Source organism: Eschscholzia californica, unplaced genomic scaffold (assembly GCF_041429995.1).
Source record: "Eschscholzia californica isolate CP2 unplaced genomic scaffold, dmEscCali1.0.p SCAF_3, whole genome shotgun sequence".
NCBI classification, from domain to species: domain Eukaryota; kingdom Viridiplantae; phylum Streptophyta; class Magnoliopsida; order Ranunculales; family Papaveraceae; genus Eschscholzia; species Eschscholzia californica.
The window spans coordinates 19,203,349-19,222,804 of record NW_028238420.1 but is presented as its reverse complement, the minus strand read 5'-3'; the positions used below and the strand labels follow the sequence as shown (position 1 = coordinate 19,222,804).

Here is a 19,456-nt window from a genome sequence, read left to right as displayed (position 1 = left end):
GAATCAAAATGTCTAATGCGAGAAAGATTTTGCGGAGCCAAATATTGGTCAGTTTTAACCAAGTTGATAAGTCAACAGATTAAGATTACACATGAGCAAGTTCCCTTTCTTTTCCAATTACTAAGCTTTCTAGGTAGTACGCTTACTAGGAGATCATAGCGGATTTGCTAGCTAACAAGCAGCTAACAAGAGTGAGAAAGCACGGAAAGAAGAGTGACAAGCGTACTGCTCTGCTACGGGAATAAATGATTCAGATGAGCATGCCGCCAGCGTTATCCTGAGCCAGGATTGAACTCTCCATGGGAAAGCAAAGATGAACATGCTCTCCATGGGACGAGTCAAGGTTACAGAACCTGCTCAACTTTTTGTTAGAGAGAATAATAACTTCTTGTCGAGTTCATAAAAAAGTACAGAAAGTTTGCTACCTAAGTTATCAAGAATCGTACAACGGCCTTCATCAAAAAAAAAAAAAAAAAAAAAAAGAATCGAACAACGGGACAGAAAAATGTCAACATGCTGAAAAATAAAATCAAACTGCCTTAGACTTATTCAACACTCCTAAAATATCAGCCACTTTTGTAGAAATATGGGAGTTTTGTACAGAAAACTCCATTTCATTCTACCAAACATTCATCACACGTCATCGTTGCAAGCTGATTGAATGCAGCAGCAGATCAGTATGATACTAATTTAATGATTGACAACAAAATAAAATACAATATCAAATTTTAGTATTAAATCAATATTTATAATAAATCAATCATATTTTTTAGTCAAAGAAAGTCACTCTTTGCACAACTTGAAGACTAAAACATGCAACATTCATATCTAATTACTAAAGTTGGTATTGTTAAGCAACTCATAACTATATTTCAAAAGTCGAGAGACCCATTTTCTTTGTAACCTTTCGAATAACTTGAATAGTAGAACTCCATTGTCACAATGAACTATTAGTGTGTAATATCGGGTAACGATCAATAAGATGCAGCCACAAAAATGATATTAGAGAAATAAGACCTGAGAATTTCCTGATATGAGTTAGAAGTTCCTTTCAACATTGCAAGTAATACACAATACAGTGTAATCTCCCTCACTTATAACAAAAAGAATGGCATTATCGTCTAATCTATTGAAGATATCATTACTATTACGTCTAATTCTTTTTTCTCTTTTCGATAAATAAATCTAAATCCAAGTGGTTCCACCTTTTCACGCTCTTCATCTAGTCTTGTCTTGACCTACAAGAGGAAAAACAGTATGCACCACTCTTCCATCAAAATAAAGCACAAAAAGGAAGAAAAGAGTGGAACTATAGAAAGAACATAACATGATATTTTAATCAACCATATCTTATTTTCTTAATATTCCCTTCCCTTGGGCCTAACCCTTGTAAAGTTATAAACCAACAGGATATTGTTATGTAAAACTACCTATAAGGTAAAGAATTTTAGGGTAATGTTGTATTTGAGTCACATATATGTTCCACGTGATGTGAAAGGGTCACACTTTATTAATTTTTGCAGTTTCAACTACAAACTAACTGGAATCTTAGTTTTGAATTGGTTAGAATTAACTTAAAACCGGTCTTATCGTTGTTAAGCACATGCTCTTTTCATTCAACTAAGAAGCAACTTATAGTCAATTTTCACAAGTAGTCTTAGAAGTTTTTTGTAGCAAATTGCTGCAGCAATTTATGTTCCAAAAAGCTAACTAAATTGTGGCAAAAGTATGCAACAAGTCTAGCAAAATTACGCATTAAAGACAACACTCATATCTAGGCTAACCGAAGTCTCTAAAGTTTGCTCATCTCCTCTCAACATGTTACTCACTCAAATTTGATAAAAGAAAAAGAACTCCTTCCTTATGAAACATACAATTGCCACTGGTTGAAACTTGTGGTTTTTTAACTTCGCAAAGAAATATGTTACTGTATTATAAAAATTTGGAGGTAATTGATGGAAAAATGAATGAGAGTGGCATGCCTAACAACATCTAATTGTCACTGTCTTATTTATTGTAGGGAAACAAAAGAACTTGTATAAAGAAAGATATATATATATATATATATATATATATATATATATAAATTTTAAAAGGTATTTGGTTATTCAAATACAAAATAACCCAGAATTTAATGACTTGAGGGAGCCAAGAGCCATTAAGACCACTCCCTAAGAGTCGACTAGAATAAGCACACCATAATGCAGCTGACAATGACAAGCTAGCAAAATGGGCCAGGAAAAAGTAGGGCAATATGTATTGCAATTGTACTCTTTAATAGTAAATAGTACTATATTTCTATCTTCAACAAAAAAAACAATGGGTTTCTATCTAATTATGACTATTTAGGATTACATTTACTACCTTTTTTATTAAGGGATTTGCAAGATAACTTTCTCATTTATTCATCATTGTAGAGTTTGATCCAACATTGCTAACTGAGTAACTGGGCCTTTCCTTTTCAGAGAAACAGATGAACACACGCAACTACTCCATAAATTGCCACAGTGGCTACCAAAAGGATCTCTATAATAGGTTGCTATAATTTCTTTTATTTGTTCTACATAAGTACATAACATGATCAAAAGCAACCGCGGATTTGTATTTTGGGGCTTTTGTATAATGAACAAAAGTTTCAAGAAGTTTTTGTTGAGTAGGAAAATGGAGTCAACTAAATTCGAAACCAGCTAGATTCGAAAAAGTTAAACCTTAACCAATAACCAGAACTAAAACAATCTTGAATTGATTTATGAAACTTTGCCTTATCAATTAGACTACCCCAAAAAACCTAATTATTAAATAGATTCAATGAGTATTCAACAATTATCAAACTAATCTACTAGAATTATAAGTTGTATAGAAGTAGTAAAATTGATTATGCATCAAAGAATGGAACGAAAGAATAAATTAAAGATTGAATTCGTACCGAGATGAAGATTTAAGTACCTTCAGGAAGCCAACCATAACGGTGAGAGACAGATAACATTGAAGTTAATAAAGCAGAAGAAGTAGCAGAGTGGAATGGCATCAAAGATTCCACACAACAGCTTAACTCAATAGGTGACCTTTGAAGAACACATCAATAAGAATTTAGTATACACCAAACTAGAGAGAGAGAGAGAGAGAGAGAGAGAGAGAGAGAGAGAGAGAGAGAAGTGTTTTGCTTGGTCAACCTGAAAATGCCATTAGAGAGAGGTTTCTGGTTGGAGATGCGAAATGGAGAGCGAGTAGGCTTAGCTTCAGAAGCGATTCTAGCAGCTGAGTTGCGAATGGAGGTAGATCGGAGGAAGGACCTCGAGAAGGAAGCAGCAACAGCCATGGATTTCCTCCTCTTCGATTTTTGCTGTTGCAGGTAAAAATGAGTAGGCTTACGAGGAGGGAGGGTTTTAGGTCTTTGAGACGTTCCTAAGCGGGCATTATTGGTTTTTTTTTTCTTACGAGGAAACGGGCATTATTGGTTTAGAATTGAAATTATGGGCGAAAAACCCAAAATCTAGACTTTAGATTATGTATAACCAGCTTCCTGTAGGCTCCTACTTTATCGAAAATATTCAGATGACTCTGAATCTGTCGTTAACGTCAAATAACACACTTTTTCATCTTCGTCCATGGGCCCTTTACGCATACTCATTTAATTGGGAGTTTTGAGTGAATGGCCCAAAAAGTGAGGGTAAATAAGTTTTATCCCCACCGCAAAACATCAATAAGAACCCAGTCCAAAAGGTCAGTTTTTTGTTGGGCCCGAGATAACAGGTACAAAAAAAATTGTGTCTTTTATATCCTACTACCATTAATACCCTTTTTCTTTATTTTGTACATTCTCTCTCTAAAAAATTTCAGAGATCTCTTCTTTCTCTCTCTAAGAAATTTCAAGAACTCTCTTCTTTCTCTTTCTAAGAAATTTCTTGAACAAATTTGGTGAACAAATATTGGATGGTTAGGGTTTTGGAGAAGTCAGATTCGGTTTGATTTTCTTGAACAAATTTTGTGAAAGTTTAATGGTGAGGAAATATTTTGGAAAAACCAGATCTAAAAATATTTTGGAATGGTTTAGGGTTTTGGAGAAGACAAATTCGGTGAAGAAATATTGGTGAAGAAATTGGAATGGTTTGATTTCTTGAACAAATTTGGTGAAAGTTTAATGGTGAAGAAATATTTTGGAAAAACCAGGTCTGGCAATATTTTGGAATGATTTAGCGTTTTGGAGAAGTCAGATTCGATTTCAAATTTAATGGGGAAGATATCTTTTTCTTGAAAAGAGATCGATGAGTTTTAGAGAAACTATACCCGGATGAAAAACTATACCCGAATTTCAGTGAAGTACTTTACATTTTGGAGGAAATGTATATGAATTTTTATTATGTACTGTACATAACAAAATTCCCTGTACTTTTTTTCGAAAATTGTCGATTAGATAACAAAATGTCCAATACATAAAAAAAATTCCGGTACATAACAAAATGTCGTATTAATTTTCAGTGAAATATTTTACATTTTGGAATGGATGTATAGGAATTTTTATTGTTTACAGTAAATAACAAAATCGTGTAAAAGATTATTTTTCGTTCTTTGTAAACAAGAAACAAATCAATGGGGTAATATACGAGAGATAATTAAGGGGAAGAAATAAAAAGAATAGAGAGAAAGAAAATTTGTAAATGACAAGTTTGTAAAGAAATCAGTTAGAGAGAGAATTTGTGGGAGATAATTAAGGAGGGAGATTTTACGGGAGATAATAGGAGAGAGAAACACAATTTAAATCTGGGAAGAGATAAGATTGAGAAAGACACGTGTCGCGCTAGAAATGGAAGAACGTGGATTTGCACGGTTTTGTAGGAGGGCATATTTTGTAATTTTTGAAAAAGCAAAACTTGAAACGGTAATTTAGCCCCCTCTTCTGATTTGCACGGGATTTTTATGCATGGCATTTCCGTAATTCCACGAAAAAGCAAGGCTGTTTCATTTCAGTTTTTAAAATCTAACTCCTTTGGACCTGCCCCTCATTTTCTCTCTGCAGTGGGCCTGCTCCTTATTTTGGGAGAAGAAATGGGTCTTTTGCCCAACTCCTCTTAAAAAAATTATGTTTGTTTGTAAAATTCTTTTTCCCTATTCCAAAACTACCCTTCCGCGTTGTCACCTCTCTCGCCACCTCATCATCTTCTCCGATAAGGTCGCCGACCAGCCAAAATTTTCGGCAACCGACCGGCCAATATTTTTTTTGTTTCTTCTTGGATGGACAAGTTCTTTCTTGACTTATCATAATTAACTTAAAATTAACAGAGTAAGATAACAATAGTCAGAGTTTGGCACTTGAAATTTAGTAGTAAAAGAAAATGAAACTTTGATTTCCAAACTCATGGTTTGAGTGAATCAGATGATTATACATGTCTGAGTGAAGAATCTTCTTAACAAGAGTAATGGTTGGATCTATATCTCTCAGAATTGCATTTTGTATACCTTCCCAACGTCGAAGTTCATCAAGATCTTTCTGTTTAGAACTTTAACGAGATTGGGTGCACTAGCAACATGGTGATCAGATGGTTTGATAGGAGTACAAAAGTGGGGTTTAATGCATGGAGTTAGAAGATCAAGTGTAGATATAGGTCTTTGAAGTTGGGAATGAAGTAGTAATCTACATCTGAGAAGTAGAAGAGCTGCCATTTTTAGAGAGAGATGAGCTGGCAAGAGAGATGACAACGCGGAAGGGTAGTTTTAGGAGAGGGAAAAGAATTTCATGGACATTTAACGTTAACGACGGAAAGGGGATGGTCTGGGTATTTTTGATTGAGTATGAGGCTATGCGGGAAGCTGGTCTTAAAACGGGGGGGGGGGGGGCATTTGGGAAGTAACCCTAAAAACATCACCCAAAAATAATAATGTAAAAGATCAATTTTTAAACTGCTGACAAGATATATAATTATGGTGTTAACAAGACAGTCAATTTTTTTCCATAATCTCCTTTTTACTCTTCTTTGTTGACAACATATATGAAAATGTTGCTATAAACTGTTGACGACATATACAACTGTGTTGTAATAACAGTTGAAAAAGACCCATTTTAAGCTCAACCCGAGTTGATTTCCAAATGCATGTTAATCTGAAAAAAAATGTATTCGGTGAAGAATCTCTCTCTCTCTCTCTATCTAAATGCATGTTAATCTCAAACCGAGTTGATATCTAAATGTTTGTTTATCTAAATATCTGTTAATCGGTGAAGAATCCCTTTCTATCTCTGTACATATATCTAAATGTTTTAATTTCTCTTAGGATAATGATTTCTCTAGGGTTTCTGAGTTGATTTCTTTCGATCATAGTAAGTGAAATTAGTGTTTTTTTACCTATGAATCTTTATATTACTAAAATGATTAATGTCACTTTATCTGACTCTAATTTGTTCCCATTTGTGAGGTTTAGAGAAATAATATTTACTTGATTTTGTTCATTTGAGTTGATTTCTTTCGATAATTGTAAGAGAAATTAAGTTTTATTTTACCTATTAATTTTTATAATTACTGAAATGATTAATGTCACTTTCTCTCTCTCTCCAATTTGTTTCCATTTGTGAGGTTCAGAGAAATAATTACTTGATTTTGTTCATTTTGCAAGGACAATTTTTTAATATGTGATCAAATTGGTCATGAATCATTTCATTGTCCATGGATGTACTCGAGATGCATTAACGGCAATTGCAATGGAATTAGGAAATTGGAGATGTTGGCTAGACCTCATTCATCTGGAAGGAAGTTCATTTCGTGTCAATTCCCCGATTGTGGTGCATTTCAATGGTTGGATTCTGAAATTGCAAACACAAATTCGTCGACTTCTTCGCCGTCTACAAGATCCGTATACCAAGAAAGTTGTTATGGTTGTGGGAAAGGTAATCATTACTTGCAAAGTTGTCATTGGAATTCTCTCTTTGTTATGTCGACAAGTGCACCGGCAAAATGAAGCTCCTAATATATAAGAAGATTCCTAACAATGGGATGCCATTTCTGAAATGCCTAAAGTGTGACAAATTCATTTGGATGTCTGATGCATTCTCATTAATGAAGAACAATCCGAAAGTAGAAATCAATCTTGAAGATATATGCAAGGAAGTCGTAAAACAAATTGAAATTACATTCTTAATCTTCTAAATTATGTTGCAGATTTTAGTTATGTAAGGATATATGTTAATTATGGATGTTAGTTATGTAAGGATAGATGTTAATTATGTAATAGATGTGTTTTTGGTTGAAATTGTTTTTTTTTTCTCTTTGATTGTTTTGTTTAGTTTTGGTACTAAAACAATTGATCTGAATTTTTGGGAAGTTTGGAATTTATTGTTTGATTTAAACTTGGACAAGGTCACATAAGTTAGGATTCAATATTCCAACACATACGGCATGTTGACACACCAATACATACATATTATATACTCAGATTCATAATAAAAACACTTACTCTTCAAACACTGCTCTATTATCGATTCCAACACATATGGCATGTTGACAGACAAATCTACTCAGCTGCCAGAGCTCGCAAGTACATGTGTTTGTGTTCAAATGAACCATCAAACTTTCCTGACTTGTGTTGTTAGTAACCTCATACAGTTTGGGGGAGTTGCATATAATCGTGTACTCTGTAACAAACTTCTTCATTACAGTTAATTCCTTTATCTGCCTTAGTACCAAATGTTCATCACTCCAGTCCACAAACATGTTTCTTCTCTTGGTAAACAACACTCTCAACATCTGATTAAACTTCATGAATATCATGGTCACTGGCTTATCCCTAGTGGTGGCCAACGGGCCGTGCCGTTCCGTGCCGTGCCCAGACCACAAAGGTCTAGGCACAGAAACGGCCCATGGGAACGACCCCGCCGTTCCCGTGGCGTTTCCGTTGCGTTTCTGGCCGTTTCCGTGGCTGTTCCGTGGTCGCTCCCGTGGTCGCTCCCGTGGCTCCGACCCATTCATAAATGTTTTTTACTTGTCAAAAAAAAGTAATAAAAGAAATATTACATTTTTTTTCAAGTAAAAAATTGTGATGTACAAAAACTTTAGAGTCTATGTCATATCTTTGTTTATTTTATTGGAAAAGAGTTGTATAAAGACTCTTCACATTTACTTTATATTTTGTGGTTTAGGTGTGGGACTATCTTTACCACTTTATTTGTTTATTTTTTTGAAAATAAGTTTTAGTTTGTTTCAACAAAAAAAAAATCTAAGTAAACAAAAAAAAGTAAAACCTCTTTTGTACTACACCAATTACTAATAAATGGGGTGGGAGTGTACAACACCCTCAAAAGAGAGTGTTGTACACCCTAAGTAACTTTTTAAAATTAAAAAAATTAAAAGTGTTTTGAGGATGTTAGTACACTCTAGGTAATGCTTAAAAATTCAAATAACTAAATTGGGCCGTTGCTAGCATGTCGTTGTTGCCGTTTCCGTTCCGTGTCGTTCCGTGCCCACGGGTCGTGCCGTGTACGATCCGTTCCGTGTCGTTCCTGCGTGTCTGATGGGCCGTGTTTAACGGTTCTGGGGCTCTAAAATCCTAGCCCCGACACGGCACGCCAGACCCGTGACGGGTCGAAACGGCACGGAACGGACCGTTCCGTGTCCTCAAATAAACGGGCCGTGCCGGTCCGTTTCCTTGTCGACACGGCCCGTTGGCCACCACTAGTTATCCCAATTATTAAAAGATTCACTCGTGCCATTAGTAGTATGTTGACATAGTGATTGTCTATCATAATAGGACCTAGCCCAAGTATCCAAAGGCTCTTTAACTAAGTATTCATGTGTTCCAGGATTTAAACTTTTCAACTGATTCATATAGCTTACATGTACATGCTTCCTAAGTGTTTGCCCTACTTGCCACATGAGACTATGCAACGTGGTATTCCTAAAAAACTTTTTAAAATTGGCATGCATATGTCTTAGACAAAATCTTGAATTAGACTTTTCAAATACTATCTTAACAGAATTGACTAAACCCTTCTGCCTGTCACTCATAAATGTCAGCTTCTTAGGATGGAGTGTTAAATGGGGTTTTAAGGCAGTCAAGAAAGTTGTCCAAATCACTTCTTTCTGAACACCACAAACCATGGTGCTGTAGGGTTTTGTGTATCCTATACACTAACTAGTGTTGTAAGCGGAATCTCAAACATCTCATGTTTAACACTAGATTGCCCAGGATCGACATGCATAAACTAATCAATGAACTAGAGAGGGATAAATACCTTAACGCGTTTTTCCCTCGAACCATTCCAATCGCATGCAAAGATCGAGAGCTCCAACTGTAGCTCCTCTACTTGAGACACCGAGTGAATAGACTTGATCTCCCTTCCTTTCAGACTGGACTTACTAGAAGGTTGAGAAGAACTCTTCTTCTTGACTAGATTGATAGAATGGGAACTTTTTCTTTATATTCCTCTCTCTCCAATAGCTGTATATTCAGAGAGAGAGAGCTGTATAATTTTCCTTAGAGAAAAATCCACACCTTTTCTGTTCTCAACTGACCCAATATATAGACAAACCCTAATTAGAATCTCATTCAGATTAGGTTTTCTATTTTCTGGGTCACAGAAAAGATAATTACCAAAATACCCTTTTTGGGGTATTTTGATAATCCCCTTAAGTGTGGCCGGCCAGGGCAGCCCACCATGGGCCTTATGTGGCCGGCCCACTTACTCTGGTCGGCCATCTCATGGCCGGCCCAAAGAGCCTTCCTTCTATCTTGTCCCGAATCTCCATTCGGACCCTTTCGGCCTTTCCAGTTGAATCCCATCCAACTTTAGCCAGTTCCCGTCTAGTCAATTCTCTCCGATCAAGCTACCACTCTTATGTGTAACCCGTTGTAGGATCCGGTCTATGTTAGCTGCGAATCAACTCCTTGATCCGACGATCGTAGTTGGCTTCTAGCAAAGCATTACGACCCCTAATTGGACCGGACTGGATGATCTTTACGTGTGGTCATCGTTATCTTAACTGACAAATTGATCGCATTGCCACCTTGGTCGAAGGACACTCCTTCGGAAGGACATCTCCTTCGGACCGAACGGATAAATCCTTCAGGTGCCTAGTGATATAACCTTCTTAAAGCATCCATAGCAGTAGCTGCAAGCAGTTTGCCACCATATCTTCCCTTTGAAAAGCACCCATCCAATCCAACAATAGGCCTACAAGAACTGACAAAATTGTCAAATGCCACTTAAACTATACATTAGAGTCAACACCGTACTCTTCCACACTTCCAGGGTTTGTCCATGTATCTTTGCACACAACTTAGGTATGTAAGAAAAAGATCCTTTGAAATTACCCCATATCCTCTCCTTCAGTATATTCACAAGTCTCCAAGCCTTGTAGTAGTTAATTTTTACTTCGCGAATCCTCAACATACCTAGGGCTAAATCATATGGCCTGAAATAGTTTGGGTCTTTTCTGCATTTTGCCTCCATTGCATCTGCACAAAACCTCACTTTGGCACACACTCTTTTTCCTTCACTTCTTAAGTCTTCCCTTTGCACTATATAATAAGCTTAAAAGACTTATTTTTCTTCCAATCCAACAAAACCTTATTGTAGATGGCATATGCTCTGATACACTTTCCTAGTTGTCTAGTATTGTCAAACAACATACCTGCTTCAAAGCCCCTCACTTTAACCACACTTTTAGTTTCACACTCCCTCCCATTGTGTTCTTTCTGTAGTTCCTTTGTGTCATTCTCAAACTGGCAATATTCTTTCTTCTTTATCGCCAACAACTTCACTTCTAGATACATTGGTTTCATCCTCTTCATCTTCATCTGATTCTTCATAAACTTCAATTTCATCATTTACATCTTCATCCCCAATCACTTGTTCCATCTCTGCATCCTCATTATATTCATCGTCATCAAACCCAAACCTAGGTTTAAAAAGCAATTCCTCATCCTCGCTTTCATCGTTAGTAGGAATCCCATATAAATTGAGTTCGGTGTTGTCTTCTGGATCAGGCTCAAGCTCATAAAATTTGGGAGTAACGTTTCAAGATCTATGCCATCAAATTCAAATCCCAAAACGAGGGGATATCGGGATCAGCTGTCAGGTTAAAGGACGGTAATTTCAAGTCTCCCCCTCGTAAAACATTTTAAAAAGTGTAACAACTAATAGTTCATTAAACAAAAAACAACCTACTATATACTTAATATACTCACATGAACTTTGAGTACGTGATGGTGGTGGTGTACTAGTCTTTACTAGTGGTGGTTGTGTAGAACCTTGAGTAGCTGGTGGTGATTGCGTATAACTTTGAGTATACACTATATTCTTAAGTTATCTGTTTTAGTGTTGACATTCTATTTGGCTAAATCAGAAAGATGGAATCAATAAATATTCTCTAACTATCATGACATTCTATACAAGACATGTCTATCATAATTAACACCATGAGGCATTGATGTTTCACTGAAAAATGTAACAGGAGATGCTTAACTATCATGGACGGGTAGAAAAGTAACAAAATTAAACCCCCAATTTTAAGATTTCTCCCAATTTTAAAAACCCTAAGATTAGAACAATCCCAATTTTAGAAAACTCCCAATTTTAGAAAACTCCCAATTTTCAAAAATCCTAAATATTTGAAACCCAAAATTGAAGCTCATAATATGTAGAAAAGTGAAAGCAAAAAGAACTTACAACTTCTTTGAACTTGTATACTTATCTCCAAATCGATTTCTGCAAAAAAACTCACAATGTGGCCCCAATCGATTTCTGCAAGAAACAAACTAATAATTTTAGAAAAAAAAGGAAGAAGAATAAGAACAAGAAGTCAGTGGAGAAGATGAAGGTCGATTGAGAGAAAATGGAAGAGGAACAAGAGCTCACAATTCAGTTTCTTTCTCCTAGTCGATTTTATTTGCAAGATATAGAGAGTGAATGAAAGAAAACGAAGGTCGATGGAGAAGTTTGACAGTCGATGGATTTATTTCTCCTAGAGTCAGCTCGCGGGCCGACTGTTTAGGTTTAGTTAACATGTGGGGTTAAAAAATAGGTTGGCTTAGGTTATGTAGAGGGTAAAATAGTATTTCTCATTTGCTTAGGGTAAAATAGTATTTTCATCTCAAAAATATTTTTGTACTTTTATATTTAACTATATTTTTTGTAATATAGAGTCCAAAGTGCAACTCTGGAAAAAAGGAGCCCAACCAGCAAGTGAATTGCACGAAAAGGGGTACAAATAACAAATCTCCCTATATTCATTTAATACCTATCTACCTGAACTTCAAAGTCCTGAAACTTCAAAGTTTTCAAATTTTTTAAGAGATCTAGAATGATAATATTCTGAAACTTAAAGTTCTAAAACATGAAAGTCTTAAAAGATTTAAGTCTGAAACATTAAAGTTCCAAAACTTAAAAATTTTAGAACATTTTAACTAAAAATTAAAGTTCTGGAACGATTAAAGTTCTGGAACGATTAAAGTTTTAAAATTTTAAGGGTCTTAAAGATTTCATTTTAGATCTAAGTCGTTTAAAGTAATGGCAGAAATTACAAGAATTGTTAGATTATCTTAAGACCCAAAATTTAAAATATTTGACATCTCCGTCGATATATGGTTTCCAATTTTGGTTTCGGCAAGGTCTGATTTTTAGGCAAAACCAGGCGTTCCAGCGAAGGGGCTTCCTCCCCTTCCTCGGAAAGAGGAGGGAAAGAAGAAGAAGAAATGGAAAATAACAGAATGAGAGAGAGAGAAAAAAGAGGAAGATCACAAAGAAGAAAGAGAAAAAAGAAGAAATGGAGAAAAAATTAAAGTTGAAGGTTTGAGGTTAACGACCGATGACCTTTTACCGGATAAGAAAGGGTGTCATGGAAAAATTTTAAAACTTTTTTGGCTCTTGAGGACCAAATCGAACTGTTAGAGACTGCTGGGGCCAAACAGCGTGTTTGGCACAAATTAGGGCCAAACAAATCCTATGTTTTATGTACACCTCTTGTAGTTAGAATTTCAAAGATCCACCTGAACAAGTGGAACTTTGAATTCGTCAAATTTGTGAGTAAATTTGTCTCCCAAGGTTCTTGGGCCAGATTTTGGGTAAGTTCTTGATGTTTCATAAGTGAGGGTTATTCGTTGTAAACCAATTAACTAATAACACTTTGAAGATCAGATAAAAGTTCTAAACGAATAACCCCCTCTAAGAACTTTGAAGTTGTAATGGGAGTATTAGGTTGCTGCCTATAGGAAAGCTTATCTTAAACATGAGGTGCCTACAGGAAAGATTATCTACCTCCACCTCACTCATGCAAGCATGAGGTGCTTGTAGCTAGCCATCCCATTTCACTCTACCTTATAGGGGTCGTGGTGGATTTGGGTTGTATGAGAATGTATATGAATACCACTATTTCCTTTAGTTTTGTAGTTTGAACACCTGAATGGCTTTTGGTAAGTTGTGTAAAGTCAATATACGTTAATATCTCTTGGTACCTATATTTTTTTTCTGTATCTCATCTATCACACAAATATATATTATAACACGTTATCAATACGAAGATGAGCAACTTAAAAAAATGATCCCCTTTTGTATTTCTCGCCAGCAAACTTTTACAATACACTTTTTTTTACCAACTTACCCTTATTCCTAAATTTAATCTCAAGTCTCTTTCTCTTTGTCGATAAAAAAAGGTGGCGGATCACCGACATGCTGACCAATTGCTAACGACCCATCGTTCATTTTTCTCACCCTTTTCTCCCTTGCCTTTTTCTTTCCATTTTTCTCTCTCTCCCTCCTTGTATCTCTTTTTCCAACGAAGGGAGAATTCCCAGTTCATCGTTAAAGGAAGAAGAAGAAGAAGAAGAAGAGGAAGAGGAATATGAAGAGGAAGAGGGAGAGGGAAAAGGAGAAGGAGAAGGAGAAGGAGAAGGAGAGGGAGAGGGATATGGAGAGGAAGAGGAAGAAAAAGATGAAGATGAAGAGGAAGAGGAAGATGAAGAGGAGGAAGAAGAATAAGAAGATAAATGGTGGTTTCGAAAAGAGGGTCATTTTGAAGTTGGAGTCTCCCCATTGTCGAACAAAGAGAGATGCGAGGGTGAGGGAAAAGGGAGAGAGAGAGAAAAGAAGAAGAAGAAGAAGAAAGGAGAGGGAAGAAGAAGAAGAAGAAGAAGAAGAAGAAGAAGAAGAAGAAGAAGAAGAAGAAGAAGAAGAAGAAGAAGAAGAAGAAGAAGAAGAAGAAGAAGGAGAGAGATGGTGGTTTCAAAAAGGGTGTCATTTTGAAGTTGGTCTTTAAGGAGTTATTCTGGTGAGTTCGTCATCTGTAAGGGTCAAAATGGTATAAACCCCAAAGTTTATGGGTACTCATTATTTTAAGGGTGTTTATTTAGTATCCGAACCAACTAAACCAATCCGATCTAAACAAATTTGGGCTGTTTGAGAACTGATCCAATTGTTATTCGGATTGGTTTGGATACTAAAACAACGTCAAACCGAATGATTTAGTCGGTCCATGGATTTGTTTAATGGATAATCGAAAAAACAGAACCAAACCATTTATTATTATCTTTTTATATTATTATATATGTAAGAATATATGATTGTGCATGATGGATGGTGGTGATTCAATTGTTTATCGTTCTTCCTCGAATATTGATAAACTATGTCGAATTAATCACATACATGTAGTCTTAATGATTTTTGAGATGATAAATTTTTAATAGGTTTTAGATATAATTGTAACAAGTTTTAAAGTAGAAACTCGAAATTTCGTTCTTGGTAAAATTCTAACATAGTTTGGTTTGGTAACCGAATCAAACTATGAACGGATCGGTTTGGATCACCCCTAATTATTTATTTTTGCTAATACACCCCAAAAATTCAAAAAAAAGGGAGCGCCTTTAAGAAATATATGGAGGGGGCTTTTGTAAAATGTGGTACCTGCCACACGTTAGATACAAACATAACCAAACCAGTTTGCTGCATAACACAAGGCGAGTTATCATTGGTTTCTTACTTTAATAGTCTGACGTGGCATAAGAAGGGGGACCCGAACGGGACGACCAATGAATGACGTTGCTGGCCAGTTGAGTAAATTCTCCCTCTTCACACAACCCCAACCCTCATCGACTTCTAGAGAGAGAAAGAGAGAAGAAGAAGAAATCAAAAGCCAAGATCAAGCTCTAGTTTCAGAGATCAGTCATGACTTCTTCTAAAGAACGTGACAACTTCGTCTATGTAGCTAAGCTCGCTGAGCAGGCCGAGCGCTATGACGGTTAGGGTTTCCTCCTTTTTCCTCTTTTTTCCCTTTTATCTATGTAGATCTTCAGTCTGAATGTCAAACTTTTTCATTCGGATTAGGGATTGTGAGTGTTTTGAGATAATTAGGGTTTTTGATTTGTCAATTTTACAGAAATGGTGGAATCAATGAAGAATGTTGCTAAACTTGATGTAGAACTAACTGTTGAAGAGAGGAATCTTCTTTCTGTTGGGTATAAGAACGTAGTTGGATCAAGGAGGGCTTCATGGAGAATCCTCTCATCAATTGAGCAAAAGGAAGAAGGAAAAGGAAATGAATTGAATGCTAAGCGGATCAAGGAGTACAGACAGAAAGTTGAAGCTGAGCTTTCTGAAATCTGTAGTGATATCATGACTGTGATGGATGAACATCTTATTCCTTCATCTTCTCCTGGTGAATCGAATGTGTTTTACTATAAGATGTGAGAAATGTTATTGCTATTAAAGATCTGGGATGTTTTTTTTTTTTTTGAGTTTCTAGGTCATGTTGTTTTCTATTTTATGCAGGAAGGGAGACTACTATCGTTATCTCGCCGAGTTTAAGACGGGTAATGAGAGGAAAGAGGTTGCAGATCAGTCGCTGAAAGCATATCAAGTAAGCTCATTTTATAATAGCCTCCTTGATCAATGTTTGTTAAGAGTAGGATTTGATTTCATTCTTCAGATCTAAGTTCTTATTGAAGTTAAAACCCTCTTTTAATATATTATATAACCTGAGCGAACTTCAATTGATCTGATATGGAGATCAGTGAATATAATTTAGCTTCTTGTTTTTAATTTTTTTTTTCTAGTCTTGATCACTCTAATGCATTTACTCGAGTCAATACATGGTTGAGAAGGTTCTGTTTGTTGCTTTCGAGTCAGTTTATGTCTTTTTTGTACGTTTCATGAATCAGAAATCAATTTTTTTTATTAATCTAATTTATCTCACTTTATTGCTTCAATTGTGAAGTCAATTATTTGGGTCAGGTCAGGAAGCATGTGAATTGTTATCTTCGTTGAATATTATTTTGATTGGAAATTTGGAAATTGCTTCCGGCTTTGATTCTATTTATGTATGGATTTTGTTTATGTTTCAAACTTCAAACTATACTGTTTTAATTGGGTCGTTGTATCTTTGTCGTGCTAACTTCAAGATTGGTTATGTTATACGAGAAAAGATGGTGAAGTGATAAACCTCTACAGATGTTTGTGATAAGTCACTGCTTGGTATGCAGGAATGTATGCAAATATTCACCTACCACTTCTGCCGTAATTGTGTTGATTTAAGTGCATCACCAATTTGTAGTTATTATTCCAATTTGTAAGCTTACTAATGACTAGAAACAAGTTCCTATGAAATCCAAACTACCGGGTTGGAAATAGTCGCATAAATTATCTAGGTACCTAAATTATTAAAAAATTGTTTGTTGATTTTTCTGCTGAGCAATTTGATGTTTTTAGTCACCAGGGTGCAACACATCAGATTTATAAGTGTAATTTTGAAGCAAATTATCGTCACTTATAGCCATGAAATTCCTACGTCTGTACACAGACTTTTGAGACTTACTCGAAGGGTGTTGTAGTTGATTTCCTGTCTTGACTCAAATCTTTCTTATCTATATGTCTTAACTGAAAGCATCAAGTACGCTACAAGTAACTTGTTTTCTAGTTGCAAATGAAATGGTCTACTAAGGAAACAGAAGTAGTTTCAGTCATACTGAAAACTAACCACATTGTACGTCTTGTGTTGTCACCTCTCTTTTCCAGATAAATTAAGCAACTCCAAATTGTGACTCATGAAGTGTCTATACCTAGTTCAGCAGGTTTTTTAGTATCTATTCTGATTTCTGCATGTGTTGTTTATAATTCCCACTTATAGCATCTTCTTTGATTTGGTAAAATTGGTAAATAACATTTCTTCTCGAGTAAATAAGAAATTAAGTTAAAACTAAAAGTTACACCAATCAAGTGACTTTCATTGATCTTCTCAAATGTAGATAATATGAAGGTAGAATTTTCTTCTTGGAGATATGAAATGTTGATCAATGAAAACTTGCACTTGCAATTTACTTCATGTATCTGTTTTTGCATGTTTTCAGCTTGCCACCACTGCTGCTGAGGCTGATTTATCTCCCACACATCCAATTCGATTGGGCTTAGCTTTGAATTTCTCAGTCTTTTATTATGAGATTATGAACTCCCCTGAAAGGTTAGCATGATGTATCTGTACATTTAATTGTCTACTACTGTGACGTCGAAAGTTTCCAAAAACTGAGTTTCAAAAACTTATGATGTCAGGGCTTGCCACCTTGCTAAGCAAGCATTTGATGAAGCTATAACAGAGCTGGACACCCTGAGTGAAGAATCTTACAAGGATAGCACTTTGATTCTGCAACTTCTGAGGGATAATCTCACCTTGTGGACCTCTGACATCCCTGAAGATGGAGGTAATGCATATTAATAATCGTAATCTGAAATTCTGAATGGTTACGTTTGATTGTTAATTGTTTGCCAAATTTTAAGCGTTAACTAATTTCTCTCGCCAGTCATTGTGATGATGTCTGGCTCAAATTAGCAAGGTGTGCGTATGAGGCTAAGAGAGACTTTCCGTCATGTCCCATCCTTCTGTTTGTTCTATTCTTTACTTATTTTACCAAAGAAGTAAAAAGAAAAATCTCCTCTAAATGTCGTCCAAATCGTTCTTAAAAACCAACTATTATTGTTGTTCTGCATGAAGCACCATTTTCACCTCTCTATTCGTTCCCCTTCCTCTTCTCATGATCAAAGCGGTGTTACTCTTTAACTCTTTGATGCTTAGAAAATAATGTAACATTAAATGCTTATGGTCTTTTGATATCCTCTTCTAGTTCTAGATCTTATCAAAATCTGACCCCATGCTGCTAGAAGTTTCATCTGCGCTACTGTGGTTGAAAAACTAACATGATTTTTTCAATGCTAGTCGTTGATTAGTCCAAAAAATGAGTTGATGAACAAAAAGTTAAATTTCATACAGCTCAGTTATTACTTTTTTCCCATCGAAAATAGGACTGAAAATATGTTGTCTTGAAAACTGTAATGTTTAGTATATAGTATTTTCTCTAATGCAATTTCATTCCTCCAGAGTCACCCTAATGAACATCAGTTTGTCACATATTTCCCATCTGATATTTTTATGTGATAGTTGGTTGTAAACTATTATTGTTGTCACTGTAGAAGACGCCCAGAAATTGGACGGCTCCACTAGAACTGGTGCAGGCGATGATGCAGAGGTACGTGACATTTTCCCTTCTTCCATTTAAAATACTAATCAAAACTTTTAGTGAAGTAATCGGAAGACAAAGAAATAACATGAACTTTTCTGCAGTGATAAAGCAAAAACAAGTTTAAAGCTAGCCAGGTGTGCAAAACGGTAGAGAGAGGCTGTCTGCGTAAAACAGGGATTGAGATTGGCTTGTTATTAGTCAGGGAGATAGGACTTCTTCCCTTTATGTATTTTTCATCTTGTTTCTTTGTGTGATGTTATTATCGAAGAAAGAGGGTATCAAGTAAATCGATGTTTTATACATCGTGTAGTTAGTAAGTCCAGTAACTCGCTCTTTTGCATTTTGTGTCTTTCTCTGCTGTTGTTGCCATGGTGAGCTGAATGTTAATGGGTTGTTTTATAGTATCTAAAGACAATGAAATTAACCAAGTTCAGTGATGTTTCCAATGGGGAAAATCTCTAGTCACTATCTGTACTTGTGGCTCATTCTCGATTGTCTTACAATCCTTAGTTTTATTGGGTCTTAAAGAGGAAAAATTGGGAACTTTTAATCTTTCATGTCATGTTTAGGTTGTAGGAAAAAAATGCGAATGTAATTCCTAGTATTTGTAATACCTTGTTATATTGTTTGGATAAGATTTGTAAAGATTGAATTTGTGTGTAGTATATTTGGTGGACTCTTTCAAAGAAAAGTAAATCACAAAGGCACCTTCCCTTAGGTTTGGCATTTTCCCGTAGGAGGAATCGCATTTCGAGGTCGGCTAATGGTCATTTCAAATTGCGATTTTATTTACCCAGGCCTAAAATAGTAGTAGGGCAGTTAGAGATGTGGAAGGGTGAGGGATGACATTTTCTTTTTCTTAGTCAAATTTAGTTTATGCATATAAATACCATTAAGCATTTTGGAGTTGATATCAAGAAAGAACAGCATTCATGCTGGACTATCTGCTTGAAGCCTAGAACAATAAAGCTAA

At 35.7% G+C, this 19,456-nt stretch overlaps 2 protein-coding genes across 4 annotated transcripts; one reads left to right on the top strand and one right to left on the bottom strand.

Moving 5' to 3' along the window:
* Positions 1-362: 362 nt before the first annotated feature.
* LOC147548882 (protein NUCLEAR FUSION DEFECTIVE 6, mitochondrial-like) lies at positions 363-3,479 on the bottom strand. Of its 2 annotated transcripts, XM_086672400.1 has the most exons (4): positions 3,174-3,441; positions 2,947-3,065; positions 500-653; positions 363-452 (listed from the first exon to the last, which is right to left on the bottom strand). In XM_086672400.1, exons 1-3 carry the CDS (start codon positions 3,317-3,319, stop codon positions 634-636), a joined length of 285 nt encoding a protein of 94 aa, XP_086528526.1. In that variant the 5' UTR covers positions 3,320-3,441; the 3' UTR covers positions 363-452; positions 500-633. The 2 variants fall into 2 exon arrangements, with proteins under 2 accessions (XP_086528526.1, XP_086528525.1); XM_086672399.1 differs by lacking the exons at positions 363-452; positions 500-653 and adding an exon at positions 1,003-1,238 and having other exon boundaries at positions 3,174-3,479.
* Positions 3,480-14,857: 11,378 nt separating this feature from the next.
* Positions 14,858-18,929, top strand: LOC147548881 (14-3-3-like protein D). Of its 2 annotated transcripts, none has more exons than XM_086666555.1 (7): positions 14,858-15,215; positions 15,354-15,660; positions 15,746-15,833; positions 17,320-17,429; positions 17,519-17,667; positions 18,434-18,489; positions 18,585-18,929. In XM_086666555.1, the coding sequence occupies exons 1-7, from the start codon at positions 15,143-15,145 to the stop codon at positions 18,585-18,587; spliced, it is 786 nt and encodes a 261-aa protein (XP_086522681.1). In that variant the 5' UTR covers positions 14,858-15,142; the 3' UTR covers positions 18,588-18,929. The 2 variants fall into 2 exon arrangements, with proteins under 2 accessions (XP_086522681.1, XP_086522682.1); XM_086666556.1 differs by having other exon boundaries at positions 14,911-15,215; positions 18,437-18,489.
* Positions 18,930-19,456: the final 527 nt, after the last annotated feature.

What these genes read in the sequence shown, in the direction of transcription:
- LOC147548882 (XM_086672399.1), bottom strand. Translation starts at nt 3,319, where the DNA reads ATGGCTGTTGCTGCTTCCTTCTCGAGGTCCTTCCTCCGATCTACCTCC. An exon ending in CTCTCTAATGGCATTTTCAG is followed by an intron (nt 3,066 to 3,173) that starts GTTGACCAAGCA and finishes TGTTCTTCAAAG; the next exon opens with GTCACCTATTGAGTTAAGCT. An exon ending in TTATGGTTGGCTTCCTGAAG is followed by an intron (nt 1,239 to 2,946) that starts GTACTTAAATCT and finishes TTCCTCTTGTAG; the next exon opens with GTCAAGACAAGACTAGATGA.
- LOC147548881 (XM_086666555.1), top strand. Translation starts at nt 15,143, where the DNA reads ATGACTTCTTCTAAAGAACGTGACAACTTCGTCTATGTAGCTAAGCTC. An exon ending in GCAGGCCGAGCGCTATGACG is followed by an intron (nt 15,216 to 15,353) that starts GTTAGGGTTTCC and finishes TCAATTTTACAG; the next exon opens with AAATGGTGGAATCAATGAAG. An exon ending in AATGTGTTTTACTATAAGAT is followed by an intron (nt 15,661 to 15,745) that starts GTGAGAAATGTT and finishes TATTTTATGCAG; the next exon opens with GAAGGGAGACTACTATCGTT.